This window comes from Ailuropoda melanoleuca, chromosome 15 (genome assembly GCF_002007445.2).
Source record: "Ailuropoda melanoleuca isolate Jingjing chromosome 15, ASM200744v2, whole genome shotgun sequence".
Lineage (NCBI taxonomy): Eukaryota > Metazoa > Chordata > Mammalia > Carnivora > Ursidae > Ailuropoda > Ailuropoda melanoleuca.
The window spans coordinates 28,636,603-28,662,994 of record NC_048232.1 but is presented as its reverse complement, the minus strand read 5'-3'; the positions used below and the strand labels follow the sequence as shown (position 1 = coordinate 28,662,994).

The following is a 26,392-nucleotide window of genomic DNA, read 5'->3' as shown; positions in this document are numbered from 1 at the left end:
TTCATAACCTTGACAATAAACATGCTTGGATTTACCATTTTATTTTCTGAAACTTACTGAGAAAAGTCAACAAACAAGGAAGAAATACCTTAGGAAGAACTTTAATACACACATACAAATATACACACATAGACACACACATCACTATGTCACATGCATTCTAATGTTGTCTACATATATAATTATCAGAGCATATATTAATTAAATTTAGATGCCTAGAGAGAGTACATGTCTTACCTGGACTTGAAGCAAATCTCCTTTTAATTTAAGCTCTTTCGCTACAAACTTCTTCCTGTTATTAAAAAGATTTTTAAATATATCATGATATTAAAATTGCATGACTACTTTGCTTTCTTGAGTAGTACTTAAACAATTTTTAAATAAAACTTCTCAAAAGAAATTAATATTTTGAAGAATCATAAATCCATATAAGTGATAAATAACTGAATAACATTTCTCAAGCTAATTTTTCATTGGTAGGATTAAAATATGGAAGTGAGATAAGGCAAGGATTTTCAAAGTACATTGATCATTTTTTTCCTCTATGGTCATCTTTTCTTAAGTTTTCATTTAAATTCCAGTTAGTTAACATACAGTGTAATATTAGTTTCAGGTGTACAATGCAGTGATTCAACATTTCCATACAATACCCAGTGCTCATCATAGTTCACCCCTTAATCCCCACCACCTATTTAACCCATCCCCTTACCCACTACCCCTCTGGTAATAACCATCAGTTTGTTTTCTATAGTTAAGAGTCCATTTCTTGGTTTGCCAACAACACAAGAAACAGTAAGTGTTGGAAGGGTATGGAGAAAGGGGAACACTCTTACACTATTGGTGGGAATGCAAACTGGTGCAGGCACTTTGGAAAACAATATGGAGGTTTCTGAAAAAGCTAAAAATAGAGGAGTTAAAATGGCGGAGTAGGGGTCCCCTTTTTCAGCTGGTCCCCTGAGTCAAGCTGGATAGGTACCAGACCATCCTGAAAACCAATGGAATCAGGCTGAGACACAGGAAGATACATCTGGATCTCTAAAAATGAACATCTCCAGCACTGAGTATTGAGGTACCAAGCGGGAAGCTGTGAATCCGTGCACAGATATCGGAAGATAAACTGAAGGGGGAGGGAGCCTTCGTGCTCAGGCGCTGGAGAGTGGTAGCCACCTGCACTGGGGAGCGGGCTGACTCGCAGACCGGCACCCGCGAGAGAGCAGACTGAGACCATGAGCCTGGGAAAGTGCGACCAGTCTGAAAACTGGAGCTCCAGAGTGCGTGGGAACCACACTGAAACAGAGCTTGGGAGCATGCGCAGGAGCGGCTGGCGATGTTAGAAACACAAAGGACAGAGACATGCTGGCCCTGGAAGTGAGGGCTGGGACACGAGCTGTGGGGTGCACAACCCGGGACACTGCAGGGTTGAGCAGCACCAACAGAAACAGAGTTAAAGAAGCCAGAAGAGCTCAGTGGAGAGCGGACTGTGATCTCTCTGTTCTGAGACAGAGGCTGGGATTCGGCCACTGCTGCTCTGACTCTCAGAAGAGCTACAGAAAACCGACAGGGAAAGCCACCAGAGAACAAAAACCAAGAAATACCAGCTCACATTGTGCCAATCCCATCCCCCCTCGCAGGGGACGGGGCAACTCTACGCAAACAGGGTTGCCTGAATATCAGTGCAGCAGGCCCCTCCCCCAGAAGGCAGGCTGAAAAATCAAGAAGCCCACATCCCTAAGGTCCCGATAAAACAAGGGCACACTACCTGGGTCCTGGTCAATACTTTGGGCTCTGGGCAACCCCGCAACCTCTCCTCATCAGAATGACGAGAAGGAGAACTCCCCCCCCAGCAAAGAAAAGACAATGAGTCTGTGGCCTCTGCCACAGAACTGATGGAAATGGATATAACCAAATTATTAGAAATGGAGTTCAGAGTAACAATGGTCAAGATGATGTGTAGACTTGAAAAAATATATTAACAAAAATATTAGCGAAAATATAGAATCTCTAAGGGAGGAAATCTGGCAGAAATTAAAAATGTTATGAATCAAATGCAGTCAAAACTAGATCCTCTGATGGCCAGGGTAAATGAGGCAGAAGAACGAATTAGTGAATTGGAGGATGGGATGGTAGAAGAGAAAGTTAAAACAGAAACTTGGCTCAAAAATATCCAATCTCAAGAATATAGGTTATGGGAGATTACTGACTCAATGAAACATTCCAATGTCAAAATCATCGGCATCCCCAAGGGGGTGGAGAAAGAGAGGTCTAGAAGAGATATTTGAACAAATTGTAGCTGAAAACTTCCCTAATCTAGAAAAGGAAACAAGCATTCATGTCCAAGAGGCAGAGAGGACCCCTCCCAAACTCAACCACAACAAACCTACCCCACATCAAGCCATAGTGCAATTTGCAAATATTAGATCCAAGAATACAGTATTGAAAGTTGCCAGGGCAAAGAAATTTCTCACATACAAAGGCAAAAATATTAGGATTATGTCAGACCTGTCTACACAGACTTGCAATGAGACAAAGGTTGGGGGGGGGGCATTTTTAAAGCTCTTTCAGAGAAAAACATGCAGCCAAGGATCCTTTATCCAGCAAGGCTGTCGTTCATAATTGATGGAGAGATAAGGACCTTCCAGAATCGCCACTCACTGAACAATTTTGTACCACGAAATCAGCCCTACAGGAGATATTAAGGGGGGTTCTATAAAAGTAAAAAGGCCCCAAGAGTGATACAGAACAGAAAGCTACAATCTATAGAAACAGACTTTACAGGCAACATGACATCATTCAAATCTCTCAATAATCACTCTCAATGTGAATGGCCTAAATGCTCCCATAAAATGCCACAGGGTTGCAGATTGGATAAAAAGACAAGACCCATCCATTTGCTGTCTACAAGAGACTCATTTTGAACCTAAAGATACATCCAGACTGAAAGTGAAGGGTTGGAAAACCATTTTTCATGCCAATGGACCTCAAAAGAAAGCTGGGGTAGCAATTCTCATATCAGACAAATTGGATTTTAAACTAAAGACCATAGTTTGAGATACAGAAGGACATATTATTATTCTTAAAGGATGGCTCCAACAAGTGGATATGACAATTATAAATATCTATGCCCCCAACAGGGGAGCAGCAAGATACACAAGCCAACTCTTTTTTTTTTTTTAAAGATTTTATTTATTTATTTGACAGAGATAGAGACAGCCAGCGAGAGCGGGAACACAAGCAGGGGGAGTGGGAGAGGAAGAAGCAGGCCCACAGCAGAGGAGCCGGATGTGGGGCTCGATCCCATAACGCCGGGATCACGCCCTGAGCCGAAGGCAGACACTTAACCACTGTGCCACCCAGGCGCCCCACACAAGCCAACTCTTAACCAGAATAAAGAGAAATATAGATAAAAATACGTTAATAGTAGGGGACCTCAACACTTCAATATCAGCAATAGACAGATCACCTAAGGAGAAAAACAAGAGCATTGAATGCCATACTAGACCAGATGGAACTCATAGATATATACAGAACACTACACCCCAGAACGACAGAATACTCATTCTTTTCGAATGCACATGGAACATTCTCCAGATGAGATCATATGCTGGGTCACAAAGCAGGTCTCAACCGATACCAAAAGTCTGAGATGATTCCCTGCATATTATCAGACCACAGTGCTTGGAAACTGGAACTCAATCACAAGGAAAAATTTGGAAGAAACTCAAACACTGGGAAACTAAGAACCATCCTGCTCAAGAATGATCGCATAAACCAGGAAATCAAAAATCAATTTAAACAATTTATGGAGACCAATGAGAATGAAAACACATCAGTCCAAAACCTATGGGACACTGCAAAGGCGGTCCTAAGGGGAAAATACATAGCCATTCAAGCCTCACTCAAAAGAATAGAAAAATCTAAAATGCAGTTTTTATATTCTCACCTCAAGAAGCTGGAACAGGAACAGAAGAACAGGCCTAACCCACGCATGAGAAAGCAGTTGATCAAGATTAGAGCAGAGATCAATGAATTAGAAATCAGGAGCACAGTAGAGCAGATCAACAGAACTAGAAGCTGGTTCCTTGAAAGAATAAATAAGATCAATAAGCCACTGGCAAAACTTATTCAAAAGAATAGAGAAAGGACCCAAATTAATAAAATAATGAATGAAAAGGGAGAGGTCACAACCAACACCAATGAAATAGGATCATTAGAAAGTTTTATCAACAGCTATATGCCAATAAATTAAACAACCTGGAAGAAATGGATGCCTTTCTGGAAACCTATAAACTACCACGACTGAAACAGGAAGAAATTGATTTTTTAAACAGACCAATTAATTATGAAGAGATTGAGGCAGTGATCAAAAACCTTCCAAAAAACCAAGACTCCAGACCCTGATGATTCCCCAGAATTCTACCAAACATTCAAAGAAGAAATAATACCTATTCTCCTGAAGCTGTTTCAAAAAATAGAAACTGAAGGAAAACTACCAAACTCATTCTATGAGGCCAGTATTACCTTGATGCCCAAACCAGGCAAAGACCCCATCAAAAAGAAGAATTACAGACCAATATCAGTGATGAATATGGGTGCCAAAATTCTCAACAAGATCCTAGCTAATAGGATCCAACAGTACATTAAAAGTATTATCCATCATGACCAAGTGGGATTCATCCCTGGGATGAAGGGTGGTTCAACATTTGCAAATCAATCAGTGTGACAGAACACATTAATAAGAGAAGAGACAAGAATCATAGGGTCCTCTCAATGGATGCAGAAAAAGCATTTGACAAAATACAGCATCCATTCCTGATTAAAACCCTTCAGAGTGTAGGGATAGAGGGTACATTTCTCAATCTCATAAAAGCCATCTATGAAAAGCCTACTGCAAGCATTATTCTCAATGGGGAAAAGCTGGAAGCCTTTCCCTTAAGATCAGGAAGAACACAAGGATGCCCATTCTCGCCATTATTATTCAACATAATACTAGAAGTTCTTACAACAGCAATCAGACAACAAAAAGGGATAAAAGGTATCCAAATCGGTAAAGAGAAGTCAAACTCTCTCTCTTTGCAGATGACATGATACTCTATATGGAAAACCCAAAAGAATCCACCCCCAAACTACTAGAAGTTATAGAGCAATTCAGCAATGTGGCAGGATAACAAAATCAATGCCCAGAAATCAGTTGCATTTCTATACATGAACAATGAGACTGAAGAAAGAGAGATTAGGGAATCCATTCCATTTACAATAGCACCAAAAATCATACATTATCTCGGAATTAACTTAACCGAGATGTAAAGGATCTATATTCTAGAAACTACTAATTACTCTTGAAAAACATTGCAGAAGACACAAAAAGATGGAAAAATATTCCATGCTCATGGATCAGAAGAATTAACATAGTTAAAATGTTAACTATGCTCTGCTACCCAGAGCAATCTACACTTCCAACGCCATCCCGATCAAAATACCAGTGACATTTTTCAAAGAACTGGACAAACAGCCCTTAAATTTGAGTGGAACCAGAAAAGGCCCCGAATTGCCAAGGAATTGTTGAAAAGGAAATACAAAGCTGGGGGTATCATTTGCCAGATTTCAAGCTGTACTACAAAGCTATGATCACAAAGACAGCATGGTACTGGCACAAAAACAGACACATAGACAAATGGAACAGAAGAGAGAATCCAGAAATGGACCCTCGGCTCTTTGGGCAACTAATCTTTGATAAAGCAGGAAAAAAACATTCAGTGGAAAAAAGACAGTCTCTTCAATAAATGGTGCTGGGAAAATTGCACAGCTACATGCAAAAGAATGAAACTTGACTACTCTCTCACACCATACACAAAGATAAATTCCATATGGATGAAAGACCTCGATGTGAAACAGAAATCCATCAAAATCCTAGAGGAGAACATAAGTAGCAACCTCTTTGACATCGGCCACAGCAACTTTTTTCATGACACATCTCCAAAGGCAAGAGAAGCGAAAGAAAAAATGAACTTGTGGACTTCATCAAGATAAAAAGCTTCTGCACAGCCAAGGAAACAGTCAAAAAAACTAAGAGGCAGCCCATGGAATGGGAGAAGATACTTGCAAATGACACTACAGATAAAAGACTGGTATCCAAGATTTACAAAGAACTTCTCAAACTCAATACACAAGAAACAAATAAATCAAAAAATGGGCAGAAGATATGAACAGACACTTTTCCAATGAAGACATACAAATGGCTAACAGACAAATGAAAAAATGTTCAAAATCATTAGCCATCAGGGAATTTCAAAACAAAACCACACTAAGATACCACCTTACGCCAGTTAGAATGGCAAAAATTGACAAGGCAGGAAACAACAAATGTTGGAGAGGATGTGGTGAAAGGGGATCCCTCCTACATTGTTGGTGGGAATGCAAGTTGGTACAGTCACTTTGGAAAACAGTGTGGAGGTCCCTTAAAAAGTTAAAAATTGAGCTATCCTATGACCCAGCCATTGCAATACTGGGTATTTACCCCAAAGATACAGACGTAGTGAAGAGAAGGGCCATATGCACCCCAATGTTCATAACGGCATTGTCCACAATAGCTAAATTGTGGAAGGAGCCAAGATGCCCTTCATAGATGACTCAATTAAGAAGATGTGGTCCATATATACAATGGAATATTACTCAGCCAAAGAAAAGAATGATTTCTCAACATTTGCTGCAACATGGACGGGACTGGAGGAGATAATGCTAAGTGAAATAAGTCAAGCAGAGAAAGACAATTATCATATGGTTTCACTCATTTATGGAACATAAGAAGTAGGAAGATCGGTAGAAGAAAGGGAAGAAGAAAGGGGGGTAAAGAGAAGGGGGAATGAACTATGAGAGACTATGGACTCTGGGAAACAAACTGAGGGCTCCGGGGTGGGGGGAGAATGGGATAGGCTGGTGATGGTTATTAGGGAGGGCATGCGTTACATGGGGCACTGGGTGTTGTACGCAGGTAATGAATCATGGAACTTTACATCAAAGGCTACAGATGTACTGTATGGTGACTAACATAATATAATAAAAAAAATTATTATTTAAAAAAAAAGTTAAAAATAGAACTATCCCATGATCCAGCAATTTCACTACTAGGTATTGACCCAAAGAATACAAAAATATTAATTCAATTGGAGACATGCACCCCAATATCTATAGCAGCATTATCTACAATGGCCAAATTATGGAAACATCCATCGACTGATGAATGGATGAAGAAGATGTGATGTGTGTATATAGATATACAAGTGCGCTTGTGATGAGCAGTGGGTGTTGTAGACATATTTAATGTATTGTACATCTGAAACTAATATTGCACTATACATCAAATAACTGGAATTCAAATAAAAACTTAAGATGACCAGAGAGCAAAAAATGATCAATGTACTTCGAAAATCCTTGCCTTATCTCACTTCCATATTTTAATCATACCAATGAGAAATCAGCTTGAGAAATGTTATTCAACACATACACACACACAGACACACACAGGAACACACACTGGAATCTTACTCAGCCATTAAAAAGAATGAAATCTTGCCATTTGCAATGATGTGGATGGAGCTAGAGAATATTATGCTAAGAGAAATGAGTTAGTCAGTGAAAGACAAATACCATATGTCAAATTTAAGAAACAAAACAAATAAGCAAAAGAAAACAAGGAAAAAGAGTGGTCATCTTTTCTTTTCTGAGACAAAGGTCAAGGCTGTTTGTCCGTTGAATTTCTTTTCAGAATTTGTGAAACTCTATAAAGACTGAAATCACAGTTTCTTTTTAAAATTATATATTTATATTAGGATTTGACTAAAGCAAATTCTACATGCAAAAAAATATATATTACTAAAGAAAATATTCATTTAATAAGGCCACTTTACAATAATCCACATGCATAAAAAATAGATAATTGATTTTATAAAATAAGTATAATCAAGAAATTGAGTTAAAAAAAAAAAAGAACAGCCCAGACTAAGGAGTTATGGTACAAATCACAAATCATTAGCCAAACCATCAAGGAAAAATGTACATTCTTTTGTCCCTAAAATGGTTTTCAGATTTAATTCTATTTACTTATTCCTTAATATCTTGTGGTTCATTCTCCTCTTCTAACCTACCTTTAGTTCTTTGTTCTTCCCTTGTCATCCCTCTTTCACCATCATATCCTGGTCTGCTTATAAAACTATGTATTACGTAGTGTTATATTTTTAAGAAACTCTTAATAAGTTATGTTTATATGACCTCAAACTGTATAAAATGAAAATATAAATTAACAAGAAAAAAATATTAACATGTAGCTTTATGTCTTACTCTTCTGAATCCTCAGGTTTTCCTTTGTCTTTTTTCTTCTCAGTTTTTATAGTTTTCTTTGTCCGATCATGTGTAGACTTTGTTTTCTGTGTAATTTATGACAGAAATAGTTAATGAGGTAATAAATTAGAGGGAAATAAAAGATAATATACATTACTAAGATTTCAATTTTACTTTGAGAATTGCTATGCTGTTTCAAGGATAATTAAACAGAAGCAAAACAAAATTAGGATACAGTCAGAATGTTTCTTATGGCAATTTACTTAATGTAAATTGTATATAAGCTAATATATATCAAAAAAATGAAGTTCCCCTGACAAATTACAGCCAGTTCTTCTATAGTATAACATATGCGTTCCTGAAAATCATCTATGAAAAATCATGCACTAAAAACTTCAGGATGTATGAGAGAAATAAGGTAAGATGCCCAGCATGCAAAAAGCACTGCCAATGATACATTTTTTAAAAAAATAGAAACCTAATAAGAACAGTTCTGTTTTACACAGTTAAATGATTTAAGAAATACATAGTACTAGAAATATAGCTAGCTCTTTATCTTGAGGAAGACTTGAAACTTGTTTGTGGAAATGAGCATCGAATAGGTTGCAACTAGTTTTTGTGCAGTTTTGGAAGAAGTGTTATCTGAAATTGGATGAAAAGTTGTAACAGATGTGGACTGGTTTGTCACACTACAAACACGGTGAACCTATATAGTGTATAGAGTCAATTTTCTGCTTTCACCTAGTACTTTTCGCAGATAAAATTGTGCATAAACACACATAAAATTCATATTTGGTTCAAATTGTTTGTGTTCAAACAAATTTGCATTTCAAAGCAAATACAGGAGAACTAACCATATATTTTAAAGTATTCTTGAACTACTATGTAGTAACAGATTATTTTATACAAGAAAGTGAGAAAAAACCTAACAATTAGATTATTGATAGATTATTAATGATAGAGACCTATTAAGGCATGCATTAGGTGTTTATTTCCTGTATTATACCACAACTCCCAACACACAAATTCACTCGTGGCAAAGTTCTCACTAAACAAAAAGTGTAATAATTCCTCATAAAATATGAAAAATAAGTATAATGATGAATTTTTAATGAGAATTTTAAGGTCCCCAAATAACTTTCTATCTTAAATATCAGTTTTGGGATATATTCCCCATGTGGAAAAATCTAATATACATTGACAATTAAAAAATACTTTAAAAGCGAAAAAGAAAAAGACTAAAAAATAGTGATAAAAAAATGATCAATAGATCATCAGTGAGTTGTGAGAAAACTTCAAGTGACTAATATGCTTGTAATTACAGTATATGATGGAGAGAAGAGGTAAGGAAAGAAAATAAATATTTGAAGAAACAATGGCCAAATTTTATTCACAAATTTGACAAGAACTATGGCTTGTGGTTCTTTGACAAGAACTATGGTTCTTGTCAAATATAGACTGCAATAACTTAAAACAAGACTGTAAGTGCTTTACTATAAAGCAACCAATAAAGCAATCAGTTGAGCAGCAAATACAAAAGTAATAAAGAGTTTGTTACCTGGAAGTGGGGTGCTATTGTAACATATAACCACAATGTAGTTCTTTGACAAGAACTATGGTTTGTGGCTATGAAGCCACAAACCCACAACAATATAAGGAAAACTACCTCCAAGACATATCATAACAAAATTATTAAGAGAAGTGATAAGGAAAAAATCTTAAAAGCAGAGGGGGAAAGATTATATGCAAGGATAAAATGGACAGCAGACTTCTTTTCAGAAACAATGAAAGCCAGAGACAATGGAAAAATACCTTTAAATATTAGAAGAAAAAGAAAGTCAAACCTAGAATTCTTTATCCAGAGAAAATACCTTTCAAAACTGAAGACAAAGGAAAAAATTTTTTGTCAGAAATCAAAGAATTGAAAGAATACATGAGCTGCAGACCAGAACAAAAAAAATTATGAAGAATCCTTAAGTGCAAGAAAAATACTAGACAGAGATAAGGAAACATGCAAATTAAAGACCAAAAGAAATGATAATTAAATGAGTAAATAATATAAAATATCACTGTTTTTCTTATTGTTTAAATCTCTCTAAAAGGTAAGAGTTTACAGCTAAACTAATAGCAAAGTGTTGTGCAGTTTATATCATAGATTGTAAAATGTATGAAAATAATAGCACAAAGGCTGGAAAAGGACAAATCACTTAAGGTTCTTAAGTGATTTCATTTTTTTTAGATTTTATTTATGTACTTACTTTAGACAGAGATAGCATGAGCAGGGGCTGAGGGAGAGGGAGAGAGAGGGAATCTCAAGCAGACTCTATGGTGAGCACAGGGGTCCGAGGTGAGGCTAGATTTCACAACCCCAAGATCATGACAGAAGCCAAAATCAACAGTCAGACACTTAATGACTGACTCGCCCAGGCGCCCCATTTCTTAAGTGATTTCATATTACTTGAATATAGACTGCAATAACTTAAAACAAGACTGTAAGCGCTTTACTGTAAAGCAACCAATAAAGCAATCAGTTGAGCAGCAAATACAAAAGTAATAAAGAGTTTGTTACCTGGAAGTGGGGTGCTATTGTAACATATAACTAAAAATGTAGCAGTGGGTTCAGAATTGGACAATAGGCAGAAGCTGAAAGAATTTTATGGAGCATGAAAAAAATATATTTAGCAAATTATGAAAATAAGAAAAATACTTTAACTTGATAAATGATATTGAGAAAGAGAGGCAGGCACAGGTATGCTGACTGACCACAGAAACAAGAAAACATTCCCTTTATAATCGGGAACAAATGAAAAATACCCACTCTCCTCATGTCTATTCAGTATCATTCTAGGGGTCTTTACCAGTGCAGCAAGGCAAAAAAAAAAAAAAAAAAAAAAAAAAAAAAAAAAAAAAAAAAAAAGCATTTCAAATCGAAAAGCAAGAAAATTTAGGCAATTATTATTCACACATGCTTTGACTTTGCAAGTAGGAAATAAAAAGCTAACCATTATGATAGTTTAGGTAGATTTCCAGATGCAAAATTCAATACAGAAAAATTTATTACACTTCTCTAATAGTAGTTTAAAATATCTTTTAAAAAGACAGCAATTAAAATACCATAAAAATATGAAACATCTAAGATTAACAAAATGAATGAGCTTTATGAAGAAAATCATAAACATTGTAAGCATTAAAGAAAACCTTAAAAAATGGAGACATTTAATATTTATAAAGAAATAGGTAAATCTTGATATCCTAGATGTAAATGTCTACAGTTTGATGTACAGATTTAATGCAATTGTAGAATTTGACACATTAACTCTAAAACTTATACAAAAGTGCAAAGACCAAAAAATAAATAAGTTCTTATAAATAACAAGGTAGGTTGACTTGCCCTACAAAATATCAGGACCTATTCTAAATCTCTAGTCATTAAGGATCCCAGGCATTAACACAGAACTACACAAGACCAGTGGAACAGATTAGAAAGTAGAAACAAATCTTTAAGCAGTGACATTTACTAGAAACAGCATACCAAAACATACACAAGTAGAAGATCCCTTTTAGGAAGCTATTATAGAAAACCAGGTGTTAGCAGAAATGAAATAAATAAGGAGACAAACTGTAGGCCAAATGTGCCTTGTGGCCTTTTTTGTAAATAAAGTTTTATTGCAACATAGCCATGCTCATTCGTGACTATTTTCATACTATAGAAACAGACGTAAGTTGCAACATAGGCTGTATGGCTTACAAAACCTAAAATACTTATCTAGCCCAGTAAATGTTTGCTGATACCTGGAATAACAAAATGGATAACTCAGTATTAGGGAAACACTACCAAGTTATAGTAGACACAGGATATTTGTGCCCAGTATCCTTTTTATCTTTTGTTAAGAAACAGCACTACATTTTAAGGCAGGTTCTGCACTTCCCCCATCTCAAACTGTCCTGGTGACATTTGACCTAAGTGAAGGCAATAAGATCTAATCACTTAAAAATTGACTATTACGGAAGGGAAGCAGTTGGAGCTGAGTAAATCCAGAGTCACTATCCAAAGGGATGGGGGGGTAGGGGAATAGCCATAAGCTCCCTCTCTAAAAATGGATGTCCATGAGCTCCTATTATTTTGACTCCAAGAGCTGTCCTGGTTCTATCCCTCACCAAACATATTATTCAGTTTTCTTTCAATTCTTTGAATTACCTTAATATCCATCCAATAAATTTCTTGCTTTATGTAGGGTCAGTTTCTGCTGCTTGCAAAAAAAGTAAATAAAACCTTTAAGTGACATCGGGAAACTAGTGATTAAGATTTAGCACAAAAGGATAGAAATCAAATGCAGCTTTTATTAAAATTGGTTGAATACGCATAGACAGTTTTCCAAAGAAGACACACAGATGGTTAATAGACACATGAAAAGATGCTTATCATCACTCATCATCAAAGAAATGCAAATCAAAACCACAATGAGATATCACCTCACACATGTCAGAATGGCTAAAATAAACACAATAACAAGCGTTGGTGAGGATGTCAAGAAAAATGTACCCTTGTGCACTGTAAGGGGAATAAAACCTGGTGCAGCCACTGTGGAAAACAGTATGGAGGTTCCTTAAAAAATTAAAAATATAACTACCTTATAATCCAGTAATCACAGTACTGAGTATTTAACCAAAGAATACAAAAACACTAATTTGAAAGATTAGATGTACCTCTCTGTTTAACACAGCATTATTTACAATAGCCAAACTGTGGAAGCAGCCCAAGCGCCTGTCGGTAGATGAAAGGATAAGGAAGATACAGTATACATACACAATGGAATATTACTCAGCCATAAAAAAGAACGAAATCTTGCCAGTTACAACAACACGGATGGATCTAGAGGGTGTTATGTTAAGTGAAATAAATCAAAGGCAAATACCAAATGTTTTCACTTATATGTAGAGTGTAAAGAACAAAACAAACAACAACAACATCAAAAACGGAAACAAACCCATTAATACAGAGAACAAACTGGTGGTTGCCAGATGGGAGAGAGGTAGGAGGATGGGCAAAATGGGTAAATGGGAGGTACAGGTTTCCAGTTAAGGAATGAACAAGCCACAGGAATAAAAGATACAACCTAGGGAATATAGTCAATATTCCTGTACTGTGCTGTATGGTGACAGATGTTAACTACACTTGTGGTGAGCATAGTATAACATATAAAGTTGTTGAATCATTATGCAGTACACCTGAAACTAATGTAACATTGTGTGTCAAGTATACATCAATTTAAAAAATTGGTTGTCTACAAAAATTAAATTATTAAGAGATAATTAAGTTAGAAAAATAAGCCTCCTTTAGAAGAAAACTGATATATTTGTTATTAGAAATCTTGAGCTTGGCATAATTCTATAGCCATTATTCTCTTCCTACTATCCTATTACACCAACACTCTTCTCTGAAAAAATACTATCTCTCAAGATCTCTTCATCACTACCTTTGTGTGGATATAATGTTACTACTATAAATGTGTAGTAACACTCCTTCCACATATCTCCTTCACATTTCCACACAATGATCACAAATGCTACAAGTAATTTCCAAGGAAAGAAGTTAAGATCAGTCATTCACTGACTACACCTCACATATGTAAAGTACAGGAAATGTGGTCACTGAACTTTAATATATTGTATTTTCAAGTTTTCATTTAAATTTCAGTTAGTTAACATATAATGTAATATTAGTTTCAGGTGTAGAATTTAGTGATTCATCACTTACATACAATACCCAGTGTTCATCATGACAAGTGCCCTACTTAGTACCCATCACCCATTTAACCCAGTTGAGGAGTGAAGCAGTAATGACGTGCAGGAATGGAGACAAAAATGAATAAGAGGTATAATCTATCAACAAGCACAAAGTTTCTACAAATAAAACAAGAAAACCATGTGGAATCACAGACCATATATTGAAGAGATTCATACAGAAATCATTGTTCTGTAGAGCAGAATAATTGTGGTTTAGAGACACAAAACCCAAAGAAATAACACAAGAAAGCAAAATCAGAAACTGTGGCAACAACTTCAAGTCATCTAACAATCTCCCAAGTTTTTTGAATGCGGATCTAGTGCTTGATTAAAGTGTTGCAAAATTCCTACACTTGGCCAGGCTATTCAATTATTTAATATGACAATTACTACTTTATATCTATTTATTCACTTATTTTTTAAATTTTCTATTCCTACTTGGAATGCTACCTAAATGAAATTATTCCTCACTGAACATATGTGACAGCCTTGATCTAATATATTGAACACCTGTGTAGGATCACTGCTTCTCTAACTGATTAAATAGCAAATTTTCTGGTCCTCCTTCTGCTTCCTCCTCTAGTAAGAAAGAAATATCAAGAAACCAACATTAATGAATTCAAGGGTACTTTCCTTCATTTGATTTGACCTTACATTGAAATATACAGTTTATGAATTTAAATGGTTAATAAAATTTTTTTCTAAACCATTTGATTTTTGTCTATAGTTAGACTTTTAAAAGTTATTTAAAAATAGCAAAAGAAAAAAAAGCAAATTTTAACCTTAGTGTTTCTTCTATTCACTCTACTTAGTATAGTGAACGTGTACACATACATTACATAACTGCAAATACAATAAAATGTATTTAAGATATATTTGAGGAGGTGGGAGAGAAGATGGTAGATGAGTAGGAGGACCCCAGACTCGTCTCATCCCACACAACTAGATAACTATCAAATCTTTCTAAATACCCCAGAAATTATCCTGAAGACTAACAGAACAAACTGCACAATGGGAGAGAAGAAGCCACATCAAAGAAGTTCTGAAGTAGGGAGACATGGTTTGGAAGAGAAACATGATGAGGAAGCAGAAGGCTAGCTGAGGACAAAGCAGAAGCTGACACCCCCCTGCCCCCACCATATGATATGTGTGACATTCCTCAGGCATTCTGGCTGCCCTAAAGCTAAGGAAAGGAAAAATAAATAGTTAACTAATAGAGATCACAATCCTGCAGGACAGGAGTCTCCCTCAGTTTACAAATGTCCCAGTGAATTACAAGGAAGAAGATTTCTTATCAATAGCCTAACTTCCAGAGACCTATAACTCAGTTTCCTGAAGCCCTAATATCACCCTCCCCTCCATAAAATTGAGGGAGGCTGAGGCAGAAGGAAATGTAAATAAAACTGAATTTCTTTTAAACCTACAGCCCATTGATAAGGACGTGTGATAGGAGGAATGTAACATTCCTCCAGAAAGCTCCCAACTATCTTACTGTTAATGCCTTACCAGAGGAAAAATAACTTAACTTGACAAATAGCAGAGGCAACAGTATCCTGTGTGTCTTCTTTAATACATGAAAGTTCTTTTAAAACCTCCCTTTTCCTTACCTCCCCCAACCCCATAGTATATAATCACCACCCCTCACGACCCCACTGCAGCTCTTTCTGCCCATGATTCCTGTCTCTGTGCTTTAATAAAATCACCTTTTTTGCACCAAAGACGTCTCAAGAATTCTTTTTTGACCACTGGCCTCAAACTCTAACATCTTTCCTACATCAAAACAGACTTTTGGTGCTGCGGAGGAGAGGGAGCTGTGGTCATAGAGAAAGCCAAGTGAGGGAGGAACACACAGGAGAATACACAAGGAAAAAATTTCCCCAAAGTCATTGGCTTGGAAAACAAGAGGGGTGGATTTTTTTTTAAAGATTTTATTTATTTATTTGACAGAGAGAGACAGCCAGCGAGAGAGAGAACACAGGCAGGGGGAGTGGGAGAGGAAGAAGCAGGCTCCTAGCGGAGGAGCCTGATGTGGGGCTTGATCCCAGAATGCTGGGATCACGCCCTGAGCTGAAGGCAGATGCTTAACGACTGCGCCACCCAGGCACCCCAAGAGGGGTGGATTTTTATGACCTTTTGCAACAGACAGGCCTTAAAGACTAGAGTTTGAAAGGTCACCAGGATTGGCTGTTAGACCCCAGAGGGCATTGCCCTACTCCTGGAGAAAAGGCAAGCAAATGACCCAGGGACAGATGGTGTGGAAACAATGATCTGAAAAATGCCTGCCTGGGTCAGTATTTATAGTGATGCCTCTCTGGGGACAAAGTTGCTGGCTAGTGCCATTTCTCTCCCCCACCCCTCACCATAAACACAGAGCCAACTGAGGTAAGCAGCACAGCACCAACACTAGCTACCTAACCTACTTACACTTGCTTACACCCCTGCACTCTGGCAGTACTGCCCTTCTCCATCAAGCTTGCCTCAGTCCCAGCAGAATGGGACCCTCCCCCAGGAGACCAGCAGAAACCCCTGCCCTCAGCACATCTCCCAACCAGAGAGTTTGGCAGGGTTTCAGTTCTAGTGGAAGTAGTATCAGGTCTCATTTAACAGGCAGACCAGAGCAAGCCTTGTTAAAAGTCACCACATTCTGGCCGAGGACCAAACACTGCCAACTGCAGGTGAGGACAGGCTTTTCAGATGACTGGCCTGAAGGCTAGAGCAGCCAAAATAGAGCAGCAAAGCACACACCAGAGACACTCCTTTGAAGTGCCAGGCCCTGGGCACTATAAAATCTCTTCTTCGTAAAGCCATTACCTCTCAGGAGCAGGAAACATAAGTGGCTTTTCTAACACAGAGAAGGCAGAGACTTAAACAAAATGCCGAGACAGAGGAATTCATTCCAAATGAAAGAAAAAGATAAGGTCACAGCCAAAGATCTAAGTGAAATGGATATATGTAACATGCCTGATGGAGAATTTAAAACAACAGTCAAGGATACTCACTGGACTTGAAATAAGAATGGAAGACTTCAGCGAGGCCCTTACCCCAGAGATAAAAGTGTAAAAGAAATCATTCAGAAATGAAAAATGCAATAACCAAGATTGGAAACAGACTGGATGTAATGAATACAAGGCTGGAAGAAGCAGAAGAACAAATAATTGATACAGAAGATAAAATAATGGAAAATGAAGCTGAACAAAAGAGAAGGAGGAATGGAACATGAGAACAGACTTAGGGAACTCAGTGACTCCTCCAAACATAATAACATTCATATTATGTGAGTCCCAGAAGAAGAGGAGAGAGAAAAAGAGGCAAAAAATTTATTTGAGGAAAAAATAGCTAAAAACATTCCTAATCTGGGGAAGGAAACACAAATCCAGATCCATGAGGCAGAGAGAACTCCCATCAAAATCAACAAAAGCAGACCAACGACACCGAGACATATTGTAACTAAATTTGCAAAATATAGTGATAAAGAAAAACAACCTTAAAAAGGCAGCAAGACAAAAGTCCCTAACTTACAAGGGAAGATCCATAGGGCTAGAAGGAGATTTTTCAAAGAAACTTGGCAAGCCAGAAAAGAGTGGCATGATATACTCTAAGTGCTGAATGGGGGAAATCTACAGCTAGAATATTCTATCCAGCAAGGCTATCATTCAAAATAGGAGAGATAAAGAGTTTCCCAGAGGAACAAAAACCAAAGGAGTTCATAACCATTAAACCAGCCCTGCAAGAAAAATTAAAGGGGACTCTTTGAGTGGAAAAATCTCCAGGACACTGACTTTACAGGTAATACAATGGCACTAAATTCCTATCTATCAATAATTACTCTGAAAATACATGGACTAAACACTCCAATCAAAAGACAAAGGGTGTCAGAATAGATATAAAAACAAGACCTATCTATATGCTGCCTACAAGAGACTCATTTTAGAACTAAAGACACCTTCATTGAAAGTAAGGGGATGGCTAAACATTTACCATGCAAATGGAGGTCGAAAGAAAACTGGAGAAGCAATATTTATGAGATAAATTAGATTTTAAACCAAAGACTGTAACAAGAGATGAAGAAGGAAGTAATATAGGGGACTATCCAACAAGAAGATCTAACAATTGCAAATCTTTTTGCCCCCAAGATGGGAGGACCCAAATATATAAAACAATTAATAACAAACATAAAGGAACTAACTGGTAATAATACAATAATAATAGGGAATTTTAACACACCATTTACATCAATGGACAGATCATCTGAGCAGAAAATCAATAAGGAAACAATGGCTTTGTATGGCATACTAGCCCAGATGGACTTAACAGATATATTCAGAACATCCCATCCCAAAGCAGTAAAATACTCATTCTTTTTGAGTGTACATGGGACAATCTCCAGAATAGCTCACTTACTAGGTCACAAATCAGACCTTAACAAGTACAAAAAAAACTGAGATCATACCATGCATATCTTCTAACTACAATGCTATAAAACTTGAAGTCAACAAAAAGAAAATATTTAGAAAGACCACAAATACATGGAGGTTAAATGATATGCTAGAAAACGATGAATGGGTCAACCAGGAAATCAAGAAGAAAAAAAAATTTTGTGGGAACAAATTAAAATGAAAACACAATGGTTCAAAACATCTGGGATGCAGCCAAAGTGGTTCTAAGACAGAAGCATATAATAATACAGGCCTACTTCAAGAAGCAATAAAAATGAAAAAAGATGGTAGAGGAGCAGGGGACCCTATTTCAGCTGGTCCCCTGAATCGAGATGGGTATCTACCAGACCATCCTGAAGCCCACAAAATCAGCCTGAGACGTAAGAAGATACATCTGGATCTCTACAAATGAACATGTCTAACGCTGAGTATTGAGGTACAAAGCGGGGAGCCGTGAATCCGCACACAGATATCGGAAGATAAACAGAAGGGGGAGGGAGTAGCTGTACTTGGGTGCCAGGAAGCAGAAGCCTCCTGTGCTGGGGAGCCGGCTGGACTTGCAGGGCTGGACTTGTGGACCTGTAGTGGGTGGGGGGGAACTAGACTGAAACAGGGAGTTTGGGGGTGCCTGTGAACCAGACTAAAACCAGGAGCTTGGGAGCGCTTGAAACAGACTGAAACTGGGAGCTCCTGAGTGCGCACTCGAACCAGACTGAAAACCGGAGCTCTGGAGTGCACACAAGAACCAGACTGAAACCGGGAGCTCAGGAGCAACCGGGGGCGGCTGGTGGTGTTAGACGCACAAAGGGCAGAGATGTGCTGGCCCTGGGAGCAAGGATGGGAGAATAGCTGTGGGGCACACAATCCGGGACGCTGCAGGTTTTTAGCAGCACCAACAGAAATGGAGTTAAGAGTGGCCAGGAGGGCTCAGTAAAGAGCAGACTGTGAACTCTCTGTTCTGAGACAGAGGTTTGGATATGGTCACTGCAGCTCTGACCCTCTGAAGAGTGACAGAGAGCCTCCAGAGAAAGCCGCCAGAGAACAAAAACCTGGAAAAACCAGTTTTCACTGTGTCTATCACCCCCACCACAGGGGACAGGGCAACTCTACCCAAACAGGGTTGCTTGAGTATCAGCATGGCAGGCCCCTCCCCCAGAAGGCAGGCTGAAAAAACAAGCCCACATCCCTAAGGTCCCTATAAAACAAGTGCATCTTTCTTGGGTCCTGGTCAATAATTTGGGCTCTGTACATCCCCACAACCACACCTCATCAGAATGACAAGGAGGAGGAACCCCCAACAAAGGAAAGAAACAGAGACTGTGGCCTTTGCCACAGAACTGATGGATATGGATATAACCAAATTGTCTGAAATGGAGTTCAGAGTAACAATGGTCAAGATGATGTGTAGGCTTGAATAGAATATTAATGAAAATATTAATGAGAATATAGAATCTCAGAGGGCGGAAATGAGAACAAATCTGGCAGAAATTAAGAATGCTATGAATCAAATGCAGTCTAAACTGGATGCTCTGATGGCCAGGGTAAACGAGGCAGAAGAATGAATTAGTGAGTTAGAGGATGAAATGATAGAAAAGAAAGAAAGAGAAGAAACATGGCTTAAAAAACTCCACTTTCAAGAGGAAAGACTACAGGAGATTACTGACTCCATGAAACTTTCCAATGTCAGAATCATCAGCATCCTGAGAGGGTGGAGAAAGAGAGACGTCTAGAAGAAATATTTGAATAAATTGTAGCTGAGGACTTCCCTAATCCGGCAAAGGAAACAAGCATTCATGTCCAAGAGGCAGAGAGGAGAACAGACCGACAGCACGTCACATAATAGTACAATTCGCAAATCTTAGATCCAAGGAAACAATCTTGAAAGCGGCAAGGGGGAAGAGATTCCTCATGTACAGAGGGAGGAATATCAGAATAATGTCATACCTGTCTACAGAGACCTGGCAAGCCAGAAAAAGCCCGCAAGACATATTCAGAGCACTAAGTGCGAAGAACATGCAGCCAAGGATCCTTTATCCATCAAGGCTGTCATTCAGAATAGATGGAGAGACAAGGACCTTTCAAGACTGGCAGAAACTGAACGAATATGTGGCCACCGAGCCAGCCCTACAAGAAATATTGAGGGTTCTATAAAAGTAAAATGACCCCAAAGGTCATACAGAACAGAAATTTACAATCTATAGAAACAAAGACTTCACAGGCAACACGACAACATTAAAATAATCTCTCTCAATAATCACTCTCAATGTGAATGGCCTAAATGCTCCCATAAAACACCACAGGGTTGCAGACTGGATAAAAAGACATGACCCATCCATATGCTGTCTACAAGAGACTCATTTTGAACCTAAAGATACATCCAGACCAAAAGTGAAGGGATGGAGAACCATTTTTCATGCCAATGGACCTCAAAAGAATCTGGGATAGCAATTCTCATATCAGACAGTTTACATTTTAAGCTAAAACCTGTAGTTAGAGATACAGAAGGACACGATATTATTCTTAAAGGGCATATCCAACAAGAGGATCTAACAATTATAAATATCTATGCCCCCAACCAGGGAGCAGCCAGATACACAAGCCAACTCTTAATCTGAATAAAGAGACATATAGATAATAATACATTAATAGTAGCGGACCTCAACACCCTGTTCTCAGCAATAGACAGATCATATAAGCAGAAAATCAACAAAGAAACTAGACATACTGGACCAAATGGACCTCATAGATATATACAGAGCACTACACCCCAGAACAACAGAATACTCTGTTGTTCAACACAGTACTAGAAGTCCTAGCAACAGCAATCAGACAACAAAAAAGAATAAAAGGTATTCAAATTGACAAAGAAGAGTCAAACTCTCTCTCTTCACAGATGACATGATACTTTATATGGAAAACCCAAAAGACTCTACCCCCAAATTACTAGAACTCATATAACAATTCAGTAATGTGGCAGGATACAAAATCAATGCTCAGAAATCAGTTGAATTTCTATACACTAACAATGGGACTGAAGAAAGAGAAATTAGGGAATCAATTCCATTTACAATAGCACCAAAAACCATAAGATATCTTGGAATAAACTTAACCACAGAGGTAAATGATCTCTACCCTAGAAACTACAGAACACTGATGAAAGACATTGAAGATAACACAAAAAGATGGAAAAACATTCCATGTCATGGATCAGAAGAATAAACATAGTTAAAATGTCTATGTTACCCAGAGCAATCTACACTTTCAATGCCATCCCAATCAAAATACCAATGACATTTTTCAAAGAGCTGGAACAAACAGCCCTTAAATTTGTGTGGAACCAGAAAAGACCCTGAATCGCCAAGGAAATGTTGAAAAACAAAAACAAAGCTGGGGGCATCACGTTGCCTGATTTCAAGCTGTACTACAAAGCTGTGATCGCCAAGACAGCATGCTACTGGCACAAAAACAGTCACACAGATTAATGGAAGAGAATAGAGACTCCAGAAATGGACCCTCAACTCTATGGTCAACTAATCTTTGACAAAGCAGGAAAAAAAAATCCAGTGGAAAACAGTTTCTTCAATAACTGGTGCTGGGAAAATTGGACAACTATATACAAAAGAATGAAACTTGACCACTCTCTCACACCATACACAAAGATAAACTCCAAATGGATGGAAGACCTCGATGTGAGACAGGAATCCATCAAAATCATAGAGGGAACATAGGCTGTAACCTCTCCGACATCAGCCACAGCAACTTATTTCATGACTCATTTCCAAAGGCAAGGGAAACAAAAGCAAAAATGAATTTTTGGGACTTCATTAAGAGAAAAAGCTTTTGCACAGCAAAGGAAACAGTCATCAAAACAAAGAGGAAACCCACAGAATGTGAGAAGATATTTACAAATGAAACTGCTGGTATCCAAGAACTTCTCAAACTCAACACCCAAGAAACAAATAATCAAACCAAAAAATGGGCAGAATATATGAACAGACACTTTTCCAATGAAGACATACAAAATGGCTAACAGACACATGAAAAAATGTTCAACATCATTAGCCATCAGGGAAATTCAAATCAAAACCACATTGAGATTACTACCTTATGCCGGTAAGAATGGCAAAAATTGACAAGGCAAGAAACAACAAATGTTGAAGAGGACGTGGAGAAAGGGGATCCCTCTTACACTGCTGGTGGGAATGCAGTTTGGTACAGGCACTTTGGAAAACAGTGTGGAGGTCCCTCAAAAAGTTAAAATAGAGCTACCCTATGATCCAGCAATTGCACTATTGAGTATTTATCCCAAAGATACAGACATAGTGAAGAGAAGGGCCATATGCACCCCATTGTTCATAGCAGCATTGTCCACAATAGCTAAATTGTGGAAGGCGCCAAGATGCCCTTCAGCAGATGAACGGATAAAGAAGATGTCGTCCGTATGTACAATAGAATAGTACTTAGCCATCAGAAAGAATGAGTTCTCAACATTTGCAGCAACATGGATGGGACTGGTGGAGATTATGCTAAGTGAAATAAGTCAAGCAGAAAAAGACAATTATCATATGGTTTCACTCATTTGTGCAACATAAGGAATAGCAGGGAGATCACTATGAGAAGGAAGGGAAGAATGAAGGGGGGGCGGTAAACAGAAGGGGGAAAGAACCAGGAGAGACTATGGACTCTGGGAAACAAACTGAGGGTTTCAGAGGGGAGAGGGGTGGGGGGATGGGCTAACCCAGTGATGGGTATTAAGGAGGACACTTATTGTATGGAGCACTGGGTGTTATACGCAAACAATGAATTACGGAACACTACACCAAAAACTAATGATGTACTGTATGGTGACTAACACAACATAATTAAAAAATTTTTTTAAAAATAATAAAATATGTATTAAATGCAAAAAAAAGCAAGAAAAATCTCAAACAAACTAACATTACACCTAAAGAAGCTGGAAAAAGAACAAAAAATGAAGCCTAAAGCCAGCAAAAGGAGGGAAATAACAAAGATTAGAGCAGAAACAAATGCTTTAGAAACTAAAAAAACAACAGAACAGATCATTGAAACCAGGACCTGGTTCTTTGAAAAATTTAATAAAATTGATAAACCCCTAGCCAAACTTAACAAAAAGAAAAGAGAAAGGACCCAAATAAATAAAATCACAGATCAGAGGAGAAATAATAACCACCTCCCAAAAATACAAACAATCATACGGGAATATTATGAAAAAAATGTATGCCAATAAGCCTGGAAGAAACGGATAAATTCCTAGAAACAAATAAACATACAAACACCCAAATTAAAATAGGAAGAAATATAAAGTTGAACAAATCAATGACCAGCAAAAAAATCGAATCAGTAGTAAAAAATCTCCCAAGAAACAGAAGTCCAGGGCCAGGTGGCTTCAAATGCAAATTCTACCATAAAGAAGAGTTAATACCTATTATTTTCAAACTATTCCAAAAAAATAGAAAAGGAATGAAAACTTCCAAATTCATTCTATGAGGCCAGCATTACCCTGGTACCAAAACTAGATAAAGACTCCAATAACAAAGAAAACTACAGGCCAATATCTTTGATGAACAAGGATGCAAAAATTCTTAATAAAATACTAACAAATGGAATCCAACAGCACATTAAAAAATCATTTACCAAAAGGAAGTGGGATTTATTCCTGGGCTGCAAGCATGGTTCAAGATTCACAAATCAATCCACATGATACACCACATTAACAAAAGAAAGGATAAATCATATGATCCTTTCAATAGATGCAGAAAAAGCATTTGACAGAGTACGACATCTATTCAAATAACCCTCAACAAAGCAGGGATGGAGGGAACATACCTCAACATCATGAAGGCCATATACAAAAAACCCACAGCTAATATCATCCTTAATGGTGAAAAAAATGAGAGCTTTTCTTCTACAGTCAAGAACAAAACAGGGATGTCCACTCTCACCACTGTTACTTAACATAATACTAGAAATCCTAGTTATACCAATCAGACAACAAAAAGAAATAAAATGTATCCAAATCAGCAAGGAAGAAGTTACACTTTCACTATTGGCAGATGACATGATAGTATATATAGAAAATCCGAAAGACTACACCAAAAAAAAAATTGCTAGAACTGATACATGAATTCAGTAGTTTCAGGATACAAAATCAACATACACAACTCTGTTGCATTTCTACATGCCAGTAATGAAGCTGCAGAAAGAGAAATCAAGGAATCAATCCCATTTGCAATTGCACCAAAAAACATAAGATACTAGGAATAAACCTAACCAAAGAGGTAAAAAATTTATACTCTGAAAGCTATGAAACACTGATGAAAGAAACTGAAGATGACACAAAGAAATCATCAGGGAAATGCAAATCAAAACTACAATGAGATATCACCTCCCAGGTGTAAGAATGGTTAAAATTAACAACAGAGGAAACAACAGGTGTTGGCAGGATATGGAGAAAGGGAAACCCTCTTGCATTGTTGGTAGGAACATAAACTGGTACAGCCACTCTGGAAAACAGTATGGAGGTGCCTTAGAAAGCTAAAAATAGAACTACCCTGCTATCCAGCAATTGCACTACCAGGTATTTACCCAAAGAATACAAAAACACTATTTCAAAGAGGTACGTGCACCCAGATTATCAAACAATAACCAAATTATGGAAAGAGCCCAAATGTCCGTTGACTGTTGGATAAAAAGACATGGTGTGTATACACACACACACGCACACGCGCACACACACACACACACACACACACACACACACACACACACTGGAATATTACTCAGCCATGAAAAAGAATGAATTCCTGCCATTTCCAGTGACATGGTTGGAACTAGAGAATATTATGCTAAGCAAAATAAGTCAGAGAGGGGCACCTGGGTGGCTCAGTCAGTTAAACATATGTCTTCAGCTTAGGTCATGATCCCAGGGTCTTGGGATCAAGCCCCACATCAGGGAGCCTGCTTCTCCCTCTCCTTCTGCTGCTCCCTCTGCTTGTGCTCTCTCACTCTCTCAAATAAATAAATAAAATCTTTTTTATTTTTATTTTTTTTAAGATTTTATTTAGTTATTCAACAGAGATAGAGACAGCCAGCGAGAGAGGGAACACAAGCAGGGAAAGTGGGAGAGGAAGAAGCAGGCTCATATCGGAGGAGTCTGGATGTGGGGCTCAATCCCATAACGCTGGGATCACGCCCTGAGCCGAAGGCAGACGCTTAACTGCTGTGCCACCCAGGCGCCCCTAAATAAAATCTTTTTTAAAAATAAGAGAAAGACAAATACCACATGATTTCACACATATGTGGAATTTAGGAAACAAAACAAATGATCTTAGGGGAGGAAAAGAGAGAAGGAAACCAAGAAACAGATTCTTAGCTATAGAGAACAAATTGAGGGTTACCTAGTAAGGAAGTAGATGGGGGGATGGGTTAAGCAAGTGATGGGAATTAAGGAGTGCACTTGCTATGATGAGCACTGGGTGTTGTATGTAAAGGTTGAATCAGTAAATACACATGAAGCTAATATTATACTGTATGTTAACTGGAATTTTTTTTAACTTAAAAAGAAAATATTTTGAAAATGCTAATTTATTGAGATTTTTATAAATAAATATTTGATCTAGAAATGTCTTAGAATTTTAAATTTTATGTCCTTTTTTCACAGCATCTTTTTGGTTTTAATAGCTATATAGTAATTTAGAAAATAGCATTATTTTACTTTTTAAAGCACAGATGTCAACCATTATTAATATCAAAAATGTATTATAAAACATTTAAATATATCTTTGATTTCTATCCTACAATAATAAGGTTTTTTT

At 37.6% G+C, this 26,392-nt stretch overlaps 1 protein-coding gene across 5 annotated transcripts in view; it reads right to left on the bottom strand.

Annotated features, from left to right (window-relative positions):
* Positions 1 to 26,392, bottom strand: part of CCDC7 (coiled-coil domain containing 7) — a 310,496-nt gene that overhangs the window by 211,258 nt on the left and 72,846 nt on the right. For all 5 annotated transcript variants that reach the window (XM_034643982.1, XM_034643983.1, XM_034643984.1 and 2 more), the window contains exons 12-13: positions 8,335 to 8,420; positions 238 to 292 (exon numbers count right to left, since the gene is read on the bottom strand). In XM_034643982.1, coding sequence (XP_034499873.1) covers positions 238 to 292; positions 8,335 to 8,420 — 141 coding nt within the window. The remainder of the gene's footprint in view (positions 1 to 237; positions 293 to 8,334; positions 8,421 to 26,392) is intronic.